This window comes from Neodiprion virginianus, chromosome 2 (genome assembly GCF_021901495.1).
Source record: "Neodiprion virginianus isolate iyNeoVirg1 chromosome 2, iyNeoVirg1.1, whole genome shotgun sequence".
Classification (NCBI taxonomy): domain Eukaryota; kingdom Metazoa; phylum Arthropoda; class Insecta; order Hymenoptera; family Diprionidae; genus Neodiprion; species Neodiprion virginianus.
Window position 1 is genome coordinate 8,679,374 of NC_060878.1, and position 17,414 is coordinate 8,696,787.

At 38.0% G+C, this 17,414-nt stretch overlaps 1 protein-coding gene across 1 annotated transcript in view; it reads left to right on the forward strand.

Moving 5' to 3' along the window:
- LOC124296871 (extracellular serine/threonine protein CG31145) overlaps window positions 1-17,354 on the forward strand; it is a 48,716-nt gene extending 31,362 nt beyond the window's left edge. Inside the window, exons 2-7 of the mRNA XM_046747249.1 lie at window positions 28-152; window positions 2,046-2,124; window positions 8,786-8,878; window positions 9,128-9,432; window positions 10,163-10,436; window positions 15,630-17,354. Coding sequence (XP_046603205.1) covers window positions 28-152; window positions 2,046-2,124; window positions 8,786-8,878; window positions 9,128-9,432; window positions 10,163-10,436; window positions 15,630-15,822 — 1,069 coding nt within the window. The 3' untranslated portion in view covers window positions 15,823-17,354. The remainder of the gene's footprint in view (window positions 1-27; window positions 153-2,045; window positions 2,125-8,785; window positions 8,879-9,127; window positions 9,433-10,162; window positions 10,437-15,629) is intronic.
- Window positions 17,355-17,414: the final 60 nt, after the last annotated feature.

Below are 17,414 nucleotides of genomic sequence, written 5' to 3' on the forward strand. Positions count from 1 at the left end.
AACCGGTCGATCATATTTTTGTTTCAGGAAAAACGGCACCATTCTCGAGAGATTTCAGCTCGAGATTTCGAGGCTAGAGTTGTACCCAAAGAATTCGATCCTGATTGACCAGCTTCTCGATCACATGGCGACAATGCCGATTCGCCATGTCGGTGAGCGAATGACTTTTTTTTTTCTAACGTTAATGCGAAAGTCATTTGTGTTCTAGAATTTTAACTCTCACTCCCCCCCACTCCTACTCCCCGAAATGAAACAAAAAATTCATCCATCCACCTTGAAAATTCACGAGCTAGTGATTCGTTCGAATGTTTATTCAAAGCGTTCTGAACGTTGTTGACACTGCAGCGAAAGCTCGATAATTGGTGGGAGGTGTTGTAATTATTTCTACACGTTGTGCAAAGTCTGCAGTGTTTATAGATCGGGAGTTGACTCAGGATTTATCGTCGAACGAGTAAAAAATAAGGAGTGAAAGAAAGAAAAAAACAACAAAAATAAAATTGCGAAAAATGAATCGACGCTAAGGAGAAAAATTGATTACGATAACGGTGTGGGAGCGAGTCGTTGACCAAATTAATTCCCTCGGATCGAGTAGAACGGAGCCGTAAGGGGGGCGGTGCAATCAATCGCGGTTTGATATTAAATCGATATACACACGTCAGCTACCGGCACTGGTATTTTTTATTTTTTACTTTTTTTTTTATTTATTTATTTTTTTTTTTTGTTTATCTTTGTATTACCCACGGTGGCAAGCTAATGTTGTCAATATTGTCCAAGCACGGTAAATAGACTTTTCCCTCCTGTTTCTATGGCGCGCTGATACACGGCTAGAACTCTGCAATATGTATACCCTTATTGCTTGCTTGCTCGCTCGGTCGTTCGCAATGGTGTTGGTGGCATAATGTCTCTCAGCCGGATGAATAAAATTCATACCCGCCGTGCTGATCCATATTGGACAGCCTTTTCGTCAAGCCTCTGGGCCGCCTTTTCAGGGTAATATTTCCAACACACAACCCCTCACTGCACGCTACCTGTGTACCTATATATGTATCGTACAAGGTAAACACATTTTGGTTAACCCTTCGAGTCGGACATAAGTCAACTTTTATGACAAAGTAATATTCTGTGTTTTTTGGGATCGCTGATCACGAACCTGATATCAGATTTTGAAAATTTAAGACGGTGGATCCAACCTTGTCGACGAAAATTTCAACCTTGATTGAGGACTGTCAAAAAAGTCTATGAAAGGGTTTTTGGGGTCGCTGATTGGATTCGTCGTATCGAATTTTCAAAATCTTATTTCATATACGTAATCAACGACCCCAAACAACTTCTGGGCAGAGTTTTTTCTCCGGATTTGATCGATTTAAAAATTTTCGTACACCGTATTGGATTCGCCGTCTTGAATTTTTTTCAATCAATTTGTTTCTAACGATAATAATTAAGTATTGAAAACCTATTACCATACTGTCAGATATACCAAAAAACCGCAAAGAAATATGTTGAAAAGTTCAATGTCGTAATAAAAAGTTTGATAAAGAGGAAGAAACGTTTGAGAAAAGGAATATTCGAAATGATGAAACTTCCATTCTTTAGATACGATTATTCTACAATGTTGTTTCAATTTGCTTCAATCCATTTCCACTTGTACGTAGTAAGGACGATGCAATTTTTATTCAATATCACCGTCATTGTCATTAATAACATTGCTGAAGACGTTTCAAACGTTTCGTTCTCATCTGCCAACTTTTGATTCAGACGATAGGGATGAAACGAATTCCTTTCATTGGTCGAAAAGGAAGCTAGGCGATGCTGGCGGTAAAGGTAGAAATATATCCGTTACGGTATGGCAGAATATCGGCCAGGAGGGGTAGAAGGATCGAATCATTTCTATGGTAACACCGTCCGTTTTTCCTCGCGGTCAAGCTCATCGTCCATTTCCATCCTCGATCCTCTCTTCCTCGTCCGAATATCAATATGAAAATCGAGGAAGTAACAAAAGCTCGAACTGACATTCGCGCACTTTCGTTTTTTTCCTCTCGTTACAGTTCAAAAGGAGGGTGGAACGCAGCTGAAACTGGTGATCGAGTATCCGGACGATACGCAAGCGCTCTTCAAACCCATGAGGTAAGCAGTCTCCATGCTAGTCTGTCCGCATATTGCTGATTGTCCGCTCTGCAACCATTCGGAGAGAAAGAGAGAGAAAGAGAGAGAGAGAGAAAAGGAGAGACTTTATTGTTGTAACAAGTTGCACGGAGCACTTTGGGGCTAAGGTGATAATGGCGGCACCTCGACTTCGCGTTATAACCAACCATGCCTACTTATAATTCAGACAATGGAGGATGTGACGTATCATCTACTTGATGCATCGTCCTGTTATAATTGAGTATGTACCAGGCGTGGCTAGCGGCACGTCTGCGAGATCAATTCCAAAGTGCCTCTCCTTGGAATTCTCACCCCTAGCAGACGACTTACCGCCATTCAAAGTCTTCTCGTTTCTATCATCTTTTCATTATTTGCCGCATCTCTACAGTTACATTCTACATTCGCGGATTGCATTTTTTAATACACTTTTTAATTTTTTGCAGCAGAGAACATCTGTCCACAATCACGAAGTGACTCGAAAATTCTTTACACATTTTTATACGGTTTGATCTTGAAAGATTATCTTTTTTTCCATGGGTTGCAATTCGACTCTAATTCTTCAACCGTTATAAAGAATTATAGGAAGAAATTTGAACAGTACGTTGTTGCGGCAATATACGCGGGGTAAAAAACGGAGAACAGTCTGAAACGAGTTTCTTCTTCTTTTTCTCTTTTCTCTTTCTTCGTTACGTAAAAGAAGAAGTAGAAAAATCGTTTGATCGTTGATATCGGAACTAACTGCGGTGGTTTGCAGTAATGAGTATAATCGGATCCAAGCAATATTATGCTGCATAAAAGGCTGAAGGAAAATGGGAGAGAATCGTCTTTTTCAATTTTCTTCTCTTCAATTTTCTTTTTGTTCTTTTCCTCATTCCTGTACTTTCGAATAGTAGGCGAACCATTCATTGTTACGGCTTAGCGAAACTATCGTACAAAACGAGGATATTGTATCTTTTTAAACTTTGGTATTATAAGCGCTTTTATCATATAGGTATAATATATATATATATATATATGTATATAGGTATAAGTAACACGGGTAAAAAAAATTATTTTTTTTTCAACATTATATTCGTTAAGTAGTGGAAAAGCGACAGAATTTAAACTTGTAATAAGTTTCGGCAATAACTTCTTCTTTCTCCACGCTTATACTTCTACTCGGCGCAAAAGTTTTCTCTATACTCTGGCGTTTGCTATAAGTATATATATGTGTGTGTGTGTGTGTGTATATGTAAGGTATATACATACATATATCGTTTATAGTTCGACTAAAATTGCTGCACTTGCCTAGGAAGTTTGAGAAGATCTCTTTTCAGATTTTAATTTTATTTTACGCCTTCCTTTCTTTCCTTTTCTCGATTATTATATTGCTATATACATTACCGAAACATGTTACTCGAAGTAAATTATTATTACGTACCTTATTCTATGCGCCCACGCTCAACAACTTACAATTAGTAGGGGGAGAATTTTAAGGGCGAATTCCACCCGCCTCCTAGACGACGGTCCAAAAATAGATAACAAAACATGCCGTTGATTCTTCTCTGAAATTCAGCTGATAATATCTTTATTTGATTATTTAGCAGAACGATATTTAAAGAGGGTATAAACAAGAGTTTTTAGCGTAGTAACAAATCTGGAATAGCAAAATTTTGTTTATATTTCTTGGTCAAGCGGTATAGAAGGAAAAGCGTTTCTATTTCCTTGGACTTTCGAGGTATCGTGAATAACGTAAATTTCCAAATCGGTATTGCAAGGGGGTTGAGTTGAGAATCGAAACGGCGTGAAATGTCCCATAAATCAATTACCCTCTATTTATATCCGCGATTCGTTTCCCTTCTGTTCCTTTTCCTCTACCCTGAGGTTTTTTTTTCTTCTTCTTCTTCTTCTTCTTCTTCTTTCGTTCGTTCTCTGTTTTCAGATCGACTTTAACGTCGAGCTTGAAACAACGACCGGGAAATTAATCAACTAACCGGCAAAACTTTTCGTCTCCGATTTCTCGGACGCGGAGTGTGCAGGTTGACCAACTTTGGCAAAAGTACAATATCGACATACATACCTAAACCAAAGTTTGATTTTTCTTGGAGATCTTGCTACTTCTTGCGTGATTCTTGCTTCGACGATTCCATCCCCGTCTCTCTTTTTCTCCTCCTGTCGGGATATCCAAACTCGGTGTTTACCCGCCTTGGCTAAATTATCGCTTGTTTGCAAGCAAAACTTTTTCGTACACCTCGGATATTTTCCTCGATTTATCGTTCTGTTTTGACGCGTTTCGTGTCGTTTCGATTTTTAGCACACAAGTTCATTCGATTCCATTGTCATTATAGTGCATAGCTATAAAAGTAACTTCCATTCGATGTTCAGTTTATAACCATTACAATACGGCATAAAACGCGGATCGTTCAACTTTGACTGGCTACTTTCGGATCGCCAGTTCGTAAATATATCATTTTATCCATCCCTCTGTCTTTCATCAATGCTGTATCATTCTTTTATCTTGTTTTCTTTACCGCGTTTGAAGAAAAAAAGTCAAAAAAACAATCGAAGCGTCAACTTTAATCAATAAATCTTGACGCGTATTCTCGTTGCAAAAATTAATCGTCGCGTATGTATAATGCGACTTTTAAAATTTTAGCAATCGCGGTTTTCAAAATTTACAATTTATATGAAGAATTACCATTGAATCGAAGTTGCAAAATATGTATGTACAGCCTATACTTACGGTATAATTCATAGATTAACAATAGATTAAATTAGACACGCATATATAATGTATTTTAATTGTAGATATTTTTCAGGCCATGCATTTTTCTCATGTATTCATCTCACTGATTCACGTCTTTTTTTATTTCTTTTCTCGTTGTTCTTGTCATTGCTTATTCTTTCGAACCGACTCAGGGAACTGCAGAGTTCGAAGTCAAGAAAGATAAATTATTTGTAAGCGTGACATGAACAGTTGGTTGATGGAAGGTGGGGGGGAACTTCGATACCTAAATTATGTCAAGGGAAAGGGGACGCGATAAAGACAGAGAGTGAGAGAGAAAGAAAGGCGAGAGGTCGAGTAATTTATTAAAAGAATAGAGGTTCGGTCAGTCAGAGAACTGTGGGAAAAGTTTTTTCCACCTTTTCTTTTTACTTCTTCTTTCTCTCCAACGAGTTAAGACGAACTGTGTTTTTTGTTCAGGGATTATCCGAAAATCGGATTTATACTTTTCTTAGCCGAGGAGGGGCAGAATTGCAGATTTTATATATATATATATATACTAAAACTTTGAGAGTCCTTCGCGATCTCAGGGCGCAGTGACCAGGATAATGAATTATTATAATGCCTTGATTGCGCGGTCTTCACAAATTTCCCCATCTCGTTTTTCATCGCAGGAGTTCCAAATCATCGAATCGCGAACCAAAACATAACAAATTTTACGTCCTAATTTGCTGCTCGAACTTTTTGATCAAAATTTCTTCACCATACGTGACGTAAAGCATGTTAGAAGATCTGGAAAATTTTAAATTATTTATTTCAAGTATTGTAAACATATTAAGATTTTCAAACTTGTTGCCTTATTTTACGATATACGGAGAAAAATTTCTAACTGTAGCTACTAACTACTAACTCTTTTTCACTATTTGGGCTATTTGTCAGAATGTATGTTGGGTAATTTTTTTTGTTAACAGTCACTCCTACTGTAATTTAATTATAACTTGTGTGGATTTCTTCTCGGGATAGAGAGTTGTTAAGAATAAACCATATACTGATATCGGATTTATTGAACAGCGCAAACATGAAATAACGATCCTAATTCGGAGGGAGTCACGGACAGTGTAACAAATAAAATTGAACAGGTGAAGTTGATATAAATATTAAACGTGCGAATAACACAAGAAATCTGAAGAAACTCGATACTACGAGTACGATGAATGTGGTTTATAGCCTTCGACGATGGAATAACAAGATTCAAATTCAAGTATCACGAATAATTGATCCGGCGACTTACAACATATCAAGAAGGGCTCTGTACAATTTACGACGAATAACACGCAGAAAATTATTAGGTGGCTTTATTAGCTGCGAAAAATATTGCCGTTGAGTCGAATGATAATTTACCAGAGACGAGCTTCGGTGAAAATCGTATAATTCTATACAATCCTGGTGCAACGACAAATCGATGCTAGGATATGTTTTAAATTAATAAAACTGTCGTAAACTGAAGAAACTGCAGATTTCATGTTGCAGTAACGGGAAAATAATAGTATTGACGATTATAATAGACACTAAATAATTGTACTTGTAGCGCATGTTTTTCTTGTAATTTAACCTGTATCTTGTCAAACGTTATATTTTAACGATTTATGCTAATATCTGACTAGAATTTTCATCCAACTATGTAAGAAATGAAATTTTTCAAATTATCCTCGAAGGGTTTCAAGTTCTATCCGCGGAATTCGATTTTCGGTTACTATTTCCGTTTTTTTCCCCCCCCCCCCCACAGCAGATTGCGACGAAAGAAAGCTTTGCCCGGAAAACTGATGCTTCTATTTCCCCTTTTTATCCAACCCGGGGGACGGAAGCGTCCGTAAGCCGGTGCCAGCTCACCTTGTATACTGTAACTGTGAAATATTTATGTAATAAGGTCTATTACTTGACGAGGCGAGCGTCGCGACGTCCTTCCAAGCAGGACCCCCTTCTTCGCTTATACGTACGTATCCTCACGGCCTTACACAACTTGCGGCTACACAATAACTGTCCAACGTGATGTCGCATTCATCATTCTCCGATGCCACGGGATGCCCTCCACCCCCTTATTCCAGGGACGGGGGCCCAGGTACGACCCCGTCACGTATGGCGGTAGTAAAAAGATGAATTGCGTTGTTATAACCATCCCTCGACTACAGGAACGAGTGCAAGTTGTTCCGATTCGTCGACGGATGACGGGGCGAAAGGTCGTCGTTTTAACGAGAAAAAAGAAAAGTCTTGTTACAACTCTTGTCACGATGCTTTCAGAGAAATTTCTATGTATTCTCTGGTATTATACTGGGAAAATAGTAGACTGCGCAACCGGTGCGGGTGATACCTGTGCAAACGCGTTGTGCATAGTATTTTTCCTAACCAAGTGCGCAAGATTCGATTTTTCACACGTGAAATGAGTAAGAAAAATATTACATTACCGCACTAGTGCCGAAATTGAAACGAGATATCTTTTATTCTAGTACGACTAGATATTGTAGTACAATTAGAGTTATTCTTATAAAAATGTGGCATTGCTTTGAATCAAATAAATTCAAGCCAAAGAATCTTTCTCAGTGTAAGTTATCTTTTTTTTTTTTTTATTACCTATTTACTAGAATTTTCTAGCAAGTATAATACAGCAAAGGAAATTTTGCTCGACATAGCGGCGACGATAAAAGGTTGGAGATTCTATACTTCAGGGACATATCGGAAGGTGGTCGGGTACAGCTAGGAGATTTCCTTTGATAAAGAAGTGCATACGGTGTTCCTTTTATATTTCCACCCCCTCACTCCGTCAATGTAATTACTGCTGGTATAGGTAGACGGTGATTATTAATTGGCAATAAATCATGTATACATACGGATGGGTTCCTCCGCGTCTCGTCGATGCCGATGAAATATTTAACTTGTCGAAGCGGACCGAATCCCATTGATTGGAGTTAACGAAATGGATAAAATTGAAAGTTTTCTTCTCCTCTCTCCTTATATTTCACGGTTTCGACTTTCCTCGTCTTCTGCTTACTTAAATCCATACCCTGCACCACCTAAATTTTCTTGATTACAGAATCTTCCGCGAATCGATTACCTACAGCGTCGGTGTTGTAGGAATTGCGATAAAAAAAAAAAAAAAAAAACGAATGAACGAATAAAAATAATAATGTAACGCGACACATGTAGCGCATGATTTTTCCGACCAGATTCTATAGAGAAATCCGCTTTCTGCTCGTATGAATAGGGTTACCGGTATGAGACGCCTGTGCTTGAATGACTTTCAATATTTTTCCAAAGCTTCGTACTTTTTCACCCTATCATTTCACCCTCTTTTCGTGGGTTGGTTCTGCCGAAGAACGGTTTCTTCCTCACTTATGAATAGTTGCGAATCATCTCTCAGTTATACTCGTAAACATCGTTGATATTTGAATTATTTTTTATTTAGTTGGCAATTTTTTTTTTTTGTGAGACACTTTTTTTTTTATACAAAATGTACAGATAACACCGCTCTTCGCTGGTTCGGATTGCAATTATATGATCGTGATTAACGAGTTGAGTAATTAATTAGCTCAAGTTCTCTGATTTAATTAGCGCGTCTGGAGTATTTTTTTTTTTTTTTTTTTTTTGTTCTCGCTAATCCATCGTCGGAAATGTTTTCCCCGATTTCATAATATCCTTCTGTTTTCTGACTTGAAAGAAAAAAGTGAAGAAAAAAATTTGAATCGTAAATCCTTGGAGCGCAGAATCGCAATGAGAAATTATTTAATTAAATTCTGTGTCAGCTATTAAATTAGGCGCAATAACTAGACTTTATACGTACAAATTTGTATAATTTTCAGTCTCATCTCTGCACCGCGAGTATGAAAGAAATAAATTTCTCTCTGCGTAATCTAGATACTGACGGTTATAATTATCTGTTCGCAGGTTTCCAAGAGAGCAGCAAACGCTACCGAATCATTTTTACTTCACCGACTTCGAACGACACAATGCGGAAATCGCCGCCTTCCATTTGGACAGGTAAATATGACAATAAAAAAAAAACAGAACTCGGCGAATCATTGTACTGTAACAAATGACGTGGCGATGATTTATTACCGATAAAAATGTTGAATCCCGGTTTCGTTAGTCTCATAAATTTTTCCCATTAGTTCAAATAAATCATCCGCCGTAATCGCGGTGATGTAGGAAAAGCAAAAATAATATCCCCGTATAATATTACTCTTGATTTAAAGAAAAAAAAAAAAAATTTATCCGACGTTTACACAGGCTTCTTAATTTCCGGCGAGCAATGCCCGTGATCGGCAGGATGCTGAACGTCACGACTGAGATCTACGAAGTGGCAGACGGGGACCTTTTGAAAACATTTTTCGTCAGCCCGGTTGGGAATCTCTGTTTTCATGGAAGGTGCAGCTATTACTGCGACACCGCTCACGCGGTTTGCGGAAATCCCGACACACTCGAGGGGAGCTTCGCCGGTTTTTTACCGGCCAACGCCATCGGCGCTAGAAAAGTTTGGAGGCACCCTTGGCGGCGGAGTTACCACAAGCGAAGGAAGGCGCAGTGGGAACAAGGTGTGATTTTCAACTGTTCTGTGTAACTTCCTGCCCGCTTAGTTCCCGCAGAGCCCCGGGGGCGGAAAGTTAGGGCGAGTTCACCGCTGGGGATATTATATTGAAAATAAAACTAATCGTTGCAATTTTCATGTGATTTTTGTTCATTTTCATTCATTTGCAACGTTTACTCTGATGTCCGACCGTTTTGGACGTTCTTCGGTGATTTCCGGGTTGGATAGAATCACAGGAAATCAGCCAGAATCCTGGGAAATCATTGAAAGTTAATAGAAATCACTGTGTAAACTGGAAATTAGTGATTTCTGGATAGCATGGAATCACAGGAAATCACCCAGAACAGTGGGAAATCATTGGAAATGAATGAGAATCACTTGGTGAACTGGAAATCAGTGAAGCAGTAGTCACTCAGAGCGATAAGAAATCGTTGGTAACTAATGGGAATCACTGCGTGAAGTGGAAATCAGTGGTTTCTGGATTGGATTGAATCGCAGGAAATCACCCATAACCCTGGAAAATCATTGGAAACTAATGGGAATCACTGCGCGAACTGAAAATCAACGACTGTACATGATAAGATATAGGAAATCAATATAAGGAATGATAATGAATTGAAATCATCTAGTTATTTACCGTAAGACTTACAACGATTTCCGTGATTTCCGACGCTCGCTGCTCGGAATCTTAAACGTTATTTTAATCACGTGATTTCAAGTGTTTCCAATTACTTTAGATTCCGATTACTGCTCCTTGGTTCGTGAGATTCCGCCATACGACGAGGGCCGTCGACTCCTCGACTTGGTCGACATGTGCGTCTTTGATTTCCTCACCGGAAACATGGACCGGCATCACTACGAGACCTTCAAGATATTCGGCAACAACACCTTCACTCTTCACCTCGACCATGGACGGGGTTTTGGCCGGCCATATCACGACGAGACTTCCATTCTCGCCCCGCTTTTGCAATGCTGCGTCATAAGACAGAGCACCCTTTCAACCCTGCTTCAGTAAGTCGCTTATACTACGTAATAGTCGGTGTAAAACAATGCCGCCCATTATTGTGGTTTTTTTTTTTCTTCTTCTATTCGTCACTCAATTATAAATGCAAAAGCTATGCGAAATTATAAACATTAGTACAATTCTAGACTCCTCAACATTTCGAACTGGTTTGATTTACACAGTGGTTTTTTTATCTTATAACTTTTATTCTTAGTAAATCAGTACGGAATTCGGTGACAAGCTCTGATTGTTTCGGAGTAGATAAGCTATATAAGTGCGATTAGTCTGCACGGCGTAACTGGTCGTCCTGATGAAATCTGAGAAAAATTTTCCATGGTGTGACGTAGTGTTTTGACGCTGCGTTCACGTGTCTAAACCATTACATAGCCGCATAGTCCTGTGTATATCATATCGCGACAGTCTCGGCGCAGGGAGAGTAGCTTATTATACGGAATAACCGGGCAGATTGCTTTGCCTGTGGAAGTAGCGAGACAGGCAGGCAGGTGGATAGGCGGATGCTGGCTGCGGGAGCTTGCAAGCTGCGGTTTTCATACGACCGAAATTGAACCCAGCGTGAATCTCTGCCTATAACGTGTCTGGTTTCTGGCTCTGAGAGCCAGCTGATCCTCACTTTTAGACCTGAACGGATTACCGACTGTTTCGATCACCCGAAACTCTGACTTTGCTTATCGGAGATCACTGTGGATTAAAATTCTTATAAGAGAATTTTAAAAGCTTAATGCGAGACGATTTTATCACGTCTTATGGTCAGAATTTTTTCAGCGAAGACAAGTAGGAGTATAATCCTGTTTGAAAATAATGTATTGTGTAACAAGGAGGCAAACTCGGTCTCTTTGGGACGAGTGTAAGTTTGAAATTGAGGTTAGGGTTGCGTAATATCAGATCTGTTCGCGACAGCGCATGCGCGCGGTACGGAAATGACCGCTATTAAGTATTCCGCGCATGCGCATTCGCAGACTTATTCTGATATTTTTTGTACGGAAAATATGCACGGAAAAACGCGTAAAACACGCTCACGTTGTATAAAATTATATAAGCGAATTTTCCAAGTGACAAAGAATCGTGAATCAGTTATTCACTGTCACTCATTTGGCCAGGAATGATTCACGAATCGAGAAATGAGCAGCTCGAATAACGTCGAACATTCCATGCTTGAGAAAATATGTCATCACCCAGCTGTCGCAAAGGAAAACTAGATTGCATAAGTTCGATGAGAAATAATCTCTTCCGTGAAAAAAATAATAAAATTTAATCTTTATTATCGACTGCCATACGATGCGACGGGATAATTATATGATTTGCAGGACAGAAAGGTCATGGTAATCATCTAGCATCTTCCGATAATAACGTCGACGTACGTACCTAATAATTTCTGAGCTTTCTCCTATATCGCACATATCCACGGAATTTCCAGTTTAGTTTGAGCGACGCTACGAGTTCTCGTCCAGCTTTCCGCATCTCCGCCGGTGTAATAACGCGGCGCATATTGTACCGTCGAAGGAAATATACATATATAGAGGGCAGAGGAGGCCGATTATCGTTCCTTGAGAGCGTCGATCTACGCCATATTGGCATCGCGTCTCAAGATCGCTGAAACTTGGTCAGAAATTATCGGCGTTTATATTTGCGGCATAATAAACGAGATATTTGGGCATTTTGTTTGGTCGGTTAGTCGATAATTCCTCCCTGCATTATCTTATACTCTCAATTTTTGAGTGGGGACAGAAAGATTAGAAAATAAAAGGATTTTAATATTGAATTGTCAAAACGTGAAAATTTTACGGAAAGTACAGAAAATCAAAATATAAAATGGTCAGAGTTATGGTGATTTTATTTTATTGGACTATTATATTTTTGGTCATTCGGACGATGTTACACATCGGCTTTCCATAATTTGACCTTTCTACATTTTGACCTTTCTTTATCTCGACTTCAGATAAATTTTGAAATTCAGTGAAATAGATTTTTGCGTCGTTGAAAATTCGATACTGTGACCTTTCCGTCTACTGATCTTCCAACATTTTTACAGCCCGCTTTTTCGTTATATCTTGTTAACCTGTGCCTATAATGCCAACCTATGGGACCAGGCGCTTAAACGTTAAACCCGACGTGACGTGGGGTAACGGATAATAATTCTTATTATTCGAGGCCTCGCGCGATGTTTTCAGCTAGCCTAAAGTCATTCCAGTTCACCCCCAGATTCCCGCGGAAATTAATCGGGCGAATGGATAACGCGCAGAGATTGAACCGAGAACAGGGTTCAATCACGTCTAGACGCCTTTTTATTTTACTAAAATTAAAGGATTCTCTTCAAAAAGTAACAGTTATCGTTATCCTAAAGCAGAGGAACTTCTTTTGCGCATAATCGCTAATTATGACCATCGAATTTGGAACGGTTTTACAAAATTTTCAATTCAAAATTCTCAGCGAAATTTTAAATGCATTTATAATAATTCTCTATTTAATCAGTGAATAATGTATGAAAAAATTGACAATTAAAGATCCATTCGAGTTCCGATCTTGCAAAGTAAAACATTCACAGAAATTGTTATGATTTATTAATTTTTTTGTAAAAATGTAATCAGAAGCAAAGTTAAATGTCTGAATTTGTTATTTTCAACGTTGGAGGACGTTCAGCGAAGCTCGACGCAGGTTTAGATCGGTTTACTCGAGGATGAGAAAAGCAAAAATTACACTTACGGGTCCCAATAGGTGAGAAGAAAACCGTCCAGCAAAGCCATCTACCCACTTAAATTTATTTTATCTCAAACTCCGCGGGAATGGGTTTTCGAAAGGGTTTCGAATCCGAATGAATAATGCACGGTGGACGGAATTCACTGTTACAGGGGTTGAGGGCGATTTAAATTCTCTTTCCCCTCTCTTAACTCCTGCAACCCGCGACGGCAAAACTCTCTCTATTTTCTAATCGCCCCAGCTGAAGGGCCAAGGGCCAAACAAATTCCGATCCTCTCTTTGCGAGGAATCCCGTTGGCCAGCTTCTCCCATAGGAAGAAATTTCTAATTCCGGTTATTATACATTTTATAACTGTTTTTCTTTTGTTACACAAGAAACATTGTTCTGGGTAAAAAATCTTTTACCTTTGTCGGTATACTTTTTGATCACTGTCAATAATCGTATATGTATTTTCTTATCGATATCGCGATAATTTGATATTCGTGTAGCAATGAATTGATGTTGAGGTGTTATTTAAATAAAAAATGAGCTTAACTAAGCGTAATCAGAAAATGTATAAGTATTGTACAGCTTTAATCGCACTAATATTTGATACCAACCAATCAAACCGTTATTATAACACGTTTTATTAGAATTTATTAGTAATTTTAACCAACGATATTTTTCAGTGCATTATTCTTGGATAGAAAGCAAAGACGAGGAAATATCACAATACGATATGCCAATTATTTTGGATTTAAAAATAAATGGAATAGATTGAAATAAAATGAAAATAAAAACGTAGATAGACCAATTTTGTGAATCATCCGTCCGGAAATACAACTCGCGCGGTAATTTACCACGGCAGATTGACTTCTTGTCGAAAACCTTGTACGTTCCAGTTCTTCAACATCAGTGTTCATCGCTTATTCACTGTCTGCAGAACGCACGTTTCTTAGTTTTTGCATGGTATGACGGTTTGTTACGGTGAATTCCAGATCGTGCTCAATATTACAAAGTTTATTCGGTATTATAAAGTAATAACAAAATGTTGAATTTGATATTTCTGCCACTGAATTCTGCTTGTGGCTTTCTATAAAGTCTGCAGTTTATGATTGAACTTGTTTATTGTAATTTCACTTCCTCGTAACAGAGGAAAACAAATTTACAACTAAAATTTGACACGAGTTTTTTTTTTACCGTCTTTTCATTCGCTGTACTTTTAAAAAAGTTCGATTGCAGAATTTTCGTGTCTTCAGATACTGAATACGGATGTTAATATTCCGCGAAGAAAAGTGGAGGATCTTGTAGAAGTGAAAGATTTCATGTACGAGGCGGTTTTCAATATGATATTCAGATCGCATGTCCGGAGGATAATTTATTCAGCTTTTTTTACCCCCGTTCTCACAATCAGCGATTCTTTTTCGTCTTTGTTGCGTCGAGGAAATGATTACTAAAAATCAAGTCTGAGTATATTCGTCACCTGAAAAATTGGATTAAAAATTCAATGCAATGTGTTCTAATCTCTATTGTTCAGTACGTACATGTATAATCATATACATATATGTCATATAAGAGAGCGAACTTGGGATCGATGGGAAATGTGTGCTCAGCATAGATGTACCTACATGCGGCTTTCATTCCAGCATCAAGACGCAGAGAGCGAAAGGGAGAAACGGCGGCTATTTGCCCAGGCTAATTGCCAAATTGTTTAAACAAAGTTTTCACCGCTTAAACATTTCCGAGGCGGCCAAGTTTCTTCTGTCTTAGCGTCGGTTTCTGCTAACAAACGTTTCTACTACTCGAGTTTCCGCCGTTATTACTCTCTCCGAGTCTACCTTCGCTGTCATGCCAAATATGTACCAAGTTTCAACGTATCGAACGTAGATCAACCTCCAACCAGACGCTCCTCCAAGCACAAACTGCATATCCGCCAGCCGGAGAAATAAGATGATTGAACGACAGAAATTAAAAGTGAAAAAAAAAAAAAATACATCTTACAGTCGAATTTAAGCGATGAATAACTATGCAGTGAAGAAAAAACAGCCTTACGCCGTTTTTTGAATATTTTTGCTTCCAGGTACTTGGAGCCTAATTTTTAACTCTACTCTACAATTATATTGATACTGAATTCATCAGATTTCGCCGCTGATTAAATCCTCTATAAAGAAAGAAAAATAATTCTAAATTATAACGATGTTGTTGAACGAGGAAACTTCTTGAGCGATTCATTTTTCACTTTGTTTCACGGCTAACGATCCGCGTGAATAAAAAGAGTCAAACGTTTGTCAGCATGCCGTGACAAATGGCTTTTAACGCATTTAATTCCGAATACCGAGGGCAAATATCCTGGAGAGATTTTATGTATTATTCTCTTAGCCGTTGCTGAATAATTCACAGTGCGGGTTAAAAAATTGCGCAGGATTTTAGATCATGGATTATTATCGAAGGCTGGCGATGTTTAAGGCGGTTTGATTCTTCATTTACCGCATCTCTCTACTTTCAGGTACCACAATGGGCCGATTCGTTTGAGCACAGCCATGCGCAAGAGCATGTCAGTCGATCCTGTCGCTCCGATTTTGTGGGAGCCTCATTTTGCAGCGTTGGACAGACGCGTCGGCATTATTCTCCAGGGTGTCAGAGACTGTGTTGACAAAAGTGCGATGTCCGAGCAGGTTGTGCGACGGGACAGACACTGAAGGACTCCGGATATTACCATTTTTAAACAATATTAATATCGACGATATCCTGCTTACGCCGTTGATATAATCGGATCGATCGATCGAGTGCGAGAGCATCAGCGAACGAATAATTAGGATATCTTATCAATATATCAATATTTTCCAAAGACGACTTTTGTATGATATAACGTATTAGTTATGTTTTATAATGACGAAAAAGATACACGATACCGTAATTGTTAAATTTGGTAATAATCGTTTCACTGCGATGTATATATAATATTATTATAGAAGAGGTTTTAGTTGTTTTTAATATTCATTTTTTCAATCAAATAATTGTGTAAATTCAATATTCTGCGTCGCTATGTAAATATGTATACCTAACAATCGTGATAATATCTGTCGAGGCGATTGAACCACCGACAAATTTATTTTAAACTTACAATAAGTAACGCACATCGGATGATGCACGATTTGTTTTATAAATGATAACTAGTGATTGAATATCGTGGAATAGCGATATGGTGGATAAATAGTTATTAAATATGTTGTTCAACAGTTATTTCAACGTATCGAAGATACGCTGAATTTTCAGATTATAGTTTTAAATAGTTCAAACGGGGAAATAAAAATCAAGTCATTAACAGTTGACAGTTTATCGACATTTTACATTTGTTTAAATATACGATGTGAACAGTGTATCGCAAATCGTATATCGCAAGGGGTAATGTGCAATGTAGGTCAGAAAATCTCTGTAAATATGTATAAAATGCGGGCTATATACAAAGTTGTAGTATACAGTTAAAATTTTTAAGCCTCAAGTTGTACAACATATAATAAACGCAACGTACAGTAGATATTTCGAGTATCATTGTTCCAGCTTAGGGATTAAACCAGCTGTTATAATGCGGCACTGAACGTATAATAATAATAGATATGTATATTTGGCGCCGAAAATTTTGTTGTATAATAAAATAGAATGTCTTAGGTGTAATGTACCCGAATATCATCGTATTGCAAATATGAGGGCAGTTTTTTAAAGTACACTACCCGGATCATTTTTACCATAGCTACTATTATGAATATACAACCTATTATATACTTGTAAGTTATTATATTTATACGCATTATATACCTATCTCGAAATTTGTAAATAAATTATCCTGGCTTGAGAAACCAAAAATTTTCATTTTGTCAACGAACATTCGACAAAATTAGATGTATGGAATAATGTTGGTATCGTATTTATACGTGTAATATACCTTGTCGTATGTTCGTTTGAAAAAAAAAGAAGACGATACTATCATCCTATATACATATGTATAGTGAACATAAGGATCTGGTACATAATTAAATTTCTCAACAAATAGGTTTGTTCGGTACTTTTCTTCCAACGTCTTCGTCTCGATAAATGAATTCCCAAAGGAGAAAACTAATGGTAATAACTGCAAGTGTAAAAAAAATATATGTTGTTATTTTTGGACTGTGCATGTAAGGCTGTACATAATCATAATAATATTCTTACGCAAATAAAAGTATAGAAAATATCATTTCCTCCTTCACATGTATTTATCCTCTTTCCATTAAGAAAATTGGAATTGCATTGGCAA